The sequence below is a fragment of the Charadrius vociferus genome, unplaced genomic scaffold (assembly GCF_000708025.1).
Source record: "Charadrius vociferus isolate BGI_N301 unplaced genomic scaffold, ASM70802v2 scaffold489, whole genome shotgun sequence".
In the NCBI taxonomy this organism is placed as follows: domain Eukaryota; kingdom Metazoa; phylum Chordata; class Aves; order Charadriiformes; family Charadriidae; genus Charadrius; species Charadrius vociferus.
In genome coordinates, this window is record NW_009650077.1 from 215,977 (window position 1) to 221,121 (window position 5,145).

The window sequence follows — 5,145 nt, forward strand, 5'->3', positions numbered from 1 at the left end:
CCCCCCCCGCCCCCCCTCCCCCCGCCTGTCCCCGGCAGAGAGACGCTCCAGTCCCTGAGCATCTCCGCAGCCCCCGCCGGACCCTCTCCGTGTCTGTCTTGAACTGGGGAGCCCCGCACTGGGCACAGTGCTCCGGCTACGGCCTCGCCGGGACAGAGCAGAGGGTGAGGATGACCCCCCTCAACCTCTTTTTAACGCACCCCAGGCTACCATTGGCCTTCTTGGCTACAAGGGCACATTGCTGGCTCAAATGATGGGAAGGGTTCGCTTTGGGGCTGCTCCTGGCTTCCCCCACCACCACCAAAACCCATCACTTGACCCCGCCAAAACCCATCATTTCCCCTGCCCCTCGCACCCGTTGTCCCCTCCCACTGGAGGCAAAACTCACCAGTCAGGCAGCCCCCGAGGGTGGCGAGCAGCAGGGTGACGGGCAGGGCGCAGAGCTGGTAGAGCGCCTGGTCGATGGCTGTCCGGCTGCCCTGGGCCACCAGCGGGAACACGAGCTCCAGCCTGCAAGCCGGAGCAGGGATGGGTTTTTGGGGAGCTTGTTCACCCCAACAGGGAAATGGGGGGGCTCCCACTCATGGCTGCGGGTGATGTGCGATAAGGGGGTGCTGTAACAGAGGGTGTGTGGAGCATCCCCCATTTCAGGGGTTGTGGTGGCCCCAGCATGGCACATGGCGTCCCCGCCCCCCCTGATTCTGGCTCTTCTCCCCTGCCACCGTAAGCGTCTGCGGTGGCCAGTGCCGTCAGCAGCGTCCCCAGCAAGGCGCCCAGGATCCCCGGCAGCCCGTGGACGTTGTGAATCCCACACGAGTCCTGGGTTTTCAGCCTGGAGTGCAGGGCGGGCTGGGGAGAGCGTAAGGAAGAGCCGGGGTTCGGATGGGAGATGCTTACCCGGGGAGGCTGTGCTGCAGCGGGTTGGCAAGGCAGCGTCCCCCAGAGGCGGGTGGTCCCCTGACCTGGGACCGGTGTCCTCTGCTGTCCCGAGGCGACTCACCGTGAGGAACCTGAAGCCAAGCGGGGGGATCAGGCCAGCCAGAAACCCCGCGGTGAGGGCTCCAAAGGGGGTGACCAGCATCTCCCCAGCCATACCCATCACAGCCGCACCGGCCAAGGTGGCATCCTGGATCTGAACCTGATGGAGCAGGACATGGTTGGGAAATTGGCTCCATGGAAGCTATCAGCGTGGGGCTGGGGGGATTTGGGATTCCTCAGGGATCGAACTGGGTCTTAACAAACCGAAGAAAACCTAATGGTTGTCCCCTTTTGTGTATTCATGCTCACCATCCCTGTAGGATGGACATGGGCAGTGCATGAGACTTGGGTTTGTCCCAGGAGAGGACCTACCATCCGCAGGGTGCTCTCCTCGTAGAGGACAGGTGAGAGGACAAAGGTGGCCAGAGTGCTCGCCGCCAGCGAGAAGTAGGTGTTGAGCATTGCCCAGGGCTCAGCGTTGTTATGGACCGTGGTGGCTGAGGTGAAGCTGGGCCAGAAGATCCATAGGTAGACGGTTCCTGCAGGGAAGGGGGACAGACAGGTTTTGATGTTGGGGTTGATCCCTTGTGGGAAAGAAACTTCTTGCTAGTGCCAAGAGATGCAAGCGGCTGCAGCTTGCGGTGTGGGAGGTTCAGGTTGGACATGAGGAAAAGCTTTTTCCTGCAGTGGGGGTGGCTCAGCCCCAGGACAGGTCCCCAGGGAGGTGGAGGAGCTCTCTGTCCTTGATGGTTTGCAGGACTGTGCTGGTCAAAGCCGTAGCCACGCAGTCCTAATGTTGGTGATGATCCTTCCACCACCATGTCTATGACTTGGGTGTTGTAGGATTCGAGCTCCATACCAACCACAGCAAAGACATCTGGCTGGTGACCCGTGTCCCGCTGCTCTTTCCTCTTGTCCATGTGAGTCTGATGCAAGATCCGTGAAACCATCAAGCCGAAATAAGCACCAAAGGTGTGGACAGTCAAGGAGCCCCCGCTGTCACTTACCTGGTGAGTACAGAAAAACAACGTGCGGGAAGGGGGGCGTGTGGGATTTGTCTCTACAGACAAGGCAGGTCTTGACATGAGGAGCCTAAACCCATGGTGACCCCCTTTTCTCGTGCCCTCCCCCCCGATCACTGACTCACCCCCATGAGACTGAGCAGGATGTATTCGTTGAGAGTGAAGAGGGTGACTCCCAGCAGGGTCAGCAGCAGCATCTGGACGGGGTTTACCCTGCCCAGAACAGCTCCGGTGGAGATCAGAACGGCTGCGGTGCAGAAGTCGGCGCTGACCATGCTGGGAAGGAGAGGGGAAGGTGTGGGGCTGGACCCGGCGCTGCCCGTGGGGCGGCCGAGCGCGGGAGCTGGGGAGAGCAGGGTTGGGGGGGACTGCAGCCCCGCGTCTCACTGCTCCTGCAAGCTGAACGGGCGGCCCGAGCCTCGCGATGCCGGTGACAAAGGGACACCTGGGCTTGAGTGTGCCCCCCTAAAAGCCCGGCTGTAACGTCGGCAGGACTTAGGTGGCCCTTATTAGTGTGGTACTCAAATAACCCAGCAGCCTGGTCCTACTTGTGCTTACAATCCTCCTCCAAAGCAGAGCTGTGAGTTTTACAGAGGAGGGAGCCAGTGTGCCAGGGCTGGACCCGGGACAATCACGGCTGGGCGGCAGCAGCTCCCTCCCACCTTACCTCTGAGCTCCCACGTAAATTTTGCCGTTCAGGAAGGAGTATAAAAACCCCTGGATCAGTACGGCCCACTGGACGGCGAAGGCCACGACGAGGATGCTGATGGCCACGCTGCCTGGCCCGTAGCGGCCAAGGAAGGCCACCAGGAGCCCGAAGCCAAGGAGAACTTGGAGGTGGACATCCCGGAGACCTGGCAGAGCGGAGGCAGAAGGATGGGTCTGGAGGCATCCAGGGCAGGCAGCCACCCTCCCGCCGGCCGGTCCCCCCGAGGGGGCTCAGACACCCCCTGCCCTAACAGATTTTGGGGAGCTGAAGGTTTTAGCCTTCAAATCAGCTTTGCTCTGCCTACGTATCTCCAGAACCATGGTGGATCTGGTCTTGGATCTCCCTTGGAGATCTCCAGCAGAGAGCATGAGTGGTTGTTGCTGTTGCTGGTGACAGGTGAAGTCGTCCCTGCCTGCCGCGGTCCCTGCCACTCTGTTCACAACCGCCCCATGCAGGTACCTCGGTACATGCACGTGGTTCACCCTACAGCTCAGAAACCTCTTGGGGTGGCCAAGAGCCATCGGCACCAGCGCGAAAGTGGGTCGGAGATGTCAGCCACCCCCCGGGACCTCTCCACTGCCCCTGAAAACATCACGTCCTGCTTCACGGGACAAGAGGACCAGAAGGGTGAACAGAAAAATGGGACCAATCTGGTACTGTTTGGTGGCAAACCAGAGGTGGGGGGGGATGAGATTCTCACTTGGGCTAAATGCCCTTTGCACCCTTCGGCTGTGCCAAGAGTCGTGCCGGAGCCGTGAGTCACTGCTTGCGCTGGGTGGGGTTACGTGGGCAGGAGAAACCGGGAGAACCTGCCCACTGCCTGCCAGGCTGCTCCTGCTCCGCTCGGCTCCCCTCCCTCGTCCGCGGCGCTCCGGAGGCTCCTTTCCAATCCAAACCTTGCCCTTGACTCGGAAAAGCCGGGATCAACGCCTCATCCCCCAGCCCAGGATGGGTTTCGCAGCGATGCCCAGCGTGCAGGAGGGATGCTCCCAGCGGGGCAGACCCCCAGCCCCGTGTTGGACCCCGCGGTAGCACTGAGGGAGCTGAATCCTCCGCCAAAGGGGCTCCGGTGCAAATCCCTCGGCACTGCGAAACCCAGCAGGTTGGTGGGATGTTTTGCAGACCCCAAAGCCGCCGTGCTCCCCCCGCAACCCCGGGATGGGAGGACAACCCCAGGTTTGTCACTGCACCCAGTGATCCCCGCTGTGCTCCAGCTCCCAAAACACGTGTCCTAGACCCAAATTTCCCTGGTTTAGGTTTGGCTTTGTCCAAACACGCGCAAAATCCTTGCAGCACATCTGCTTTCCACCCACCGACCCCTTCTCGGTGGGCTGCACTGGTACCCCAACCCTGTGGCTTGATGTTCCCCTTCTTTGTTTTTACTCAGAGCTGGATGGTGTGACAGGTCCACAGCCTGGATGTGGTGACATCCCGTGCCACCCCCTCAGCAGCGCCTGGGGACAGGGTAGAGCCGCTCTCTGCACCCACCCGGGACGGCAGTACTCACGAGGATGCTGAAAACCCGAGTCCTGGTTTTTCCAGCTACAGTTCAGCTGTTGGGAGCAGGGACCGAAGCTGCTCTCTGGGCTGTACCGGACAAAGGCAGCGAAGAGGATGATGGTGAGGATTTGGAGGAAGAAGCACAGCCCGGAGAGCCGGAGCCTGGAGGCGATGGTGTCCTCAGGCATGTCGCGGGGTAGCCAGGGTAGGCAAACCCCCCCCCCCCGAAACCGGGGAGACACGAGGAGAGACACGCTGGGGCTGCAAACTCCGCCTGCCGGGGTGGCTGCCAGGTCCTGCCCTCGCCGCGGTGCTTCCCGCGGGCGGAAGAGCCGGCCGGGAGCAGGACGGAGCTGCCAACACGGAAACCCCGGGCTGGCCGCCCCGGCACGCCTTGGCATCTGGTTTTTGTCACATCAGGTGGCTCGGGCCACTGTGCTGGTGAAGCACGTGGGGCTTTTGGTGTCGGCGTCCGTCTCGGGTTGGGTGCCAGAGGGTCAGGGAGGGATGTGGGGGGAGCTGTGGCTGGGGGAGCCCCCCGAGGTTTCAGCCTTTCTGGAGGTTTGGCATGGGAGAAACGTGATGGTTTGGGGAGATCAGGTCAGATGGAGGATGATGGAGGGTGGTGCAGCGAGCGTGGTGGGGCTGACCTGGTGGGATCTGGCAAGCTCAGCAAAGCCAGGTTTAAACTACCCGGTCAGTAGGAAAAATGATGGATCAGGGGGACTTCGGTGAAGAATCATAGAATCCCAGACCGGCGGGAGTCGGCAGGGCCCTCTGGAGCTCCTCTCCTCCACCCCCCGCCGGAGCGGGGTCACCCAGAGCAGTCGCACAGGACGGCGTCCAGGCGGGGTTTGAATCTCTCCGGAGAAGGAGACTCCACCGCCTCTCTGGGCAGCCTGTGCCCGCGCTCCGCCACCCTCACGGGAAAGCTGT

General features: G+C 61.8%; 1 protein-coding gene across 1 annotated transcript in view; it reads right to left on the reverse strand.

Moving 5' to 3' along the window:
• RHBG (Rh family, B glycoprotein) overlaps window positions 1–4,397 on the reverse strand; it is a 5,053-nt gene extending 656 nt beyond the window's left edge. Inside the window, exons 1-8 of the mRNA XM_009892067.1 lie at window positions 4,217–4,397; window positions 2,668–2,854; window positions 2,126–2,276; window positions 1,838–1,985; window positions 1,351–1,517; window positions 1,001–1,138; window positions 707–849; window positions 389–510 (exon numbers count right to left, since the gene is read on the reverse strand). Of these exons, the coding sequence (XP_009890369.1) occupies window positions 389–510; window positions 707–849; window positions 1,001–1,138; window positions 1,351–1,517; window positions 1,838–1,985; window positions 2,126–2,276; window positions 2,668–2,854; window positions 4,217–4,397 (1,237 nt within the window). The remainder of the gene's footprint in view (window positions 1–388; window positions 511–706; window positions 850–1,000; window positions 1,139–1,350; window positions 1,518–1,837; window positions 1,986–2,125; window positions 2,277–2,667; window positions 2,855–4,216) is intronic.
• Between the last annotated feature and the right edge of the window lie 748 nt (window positions 4,398–5,145).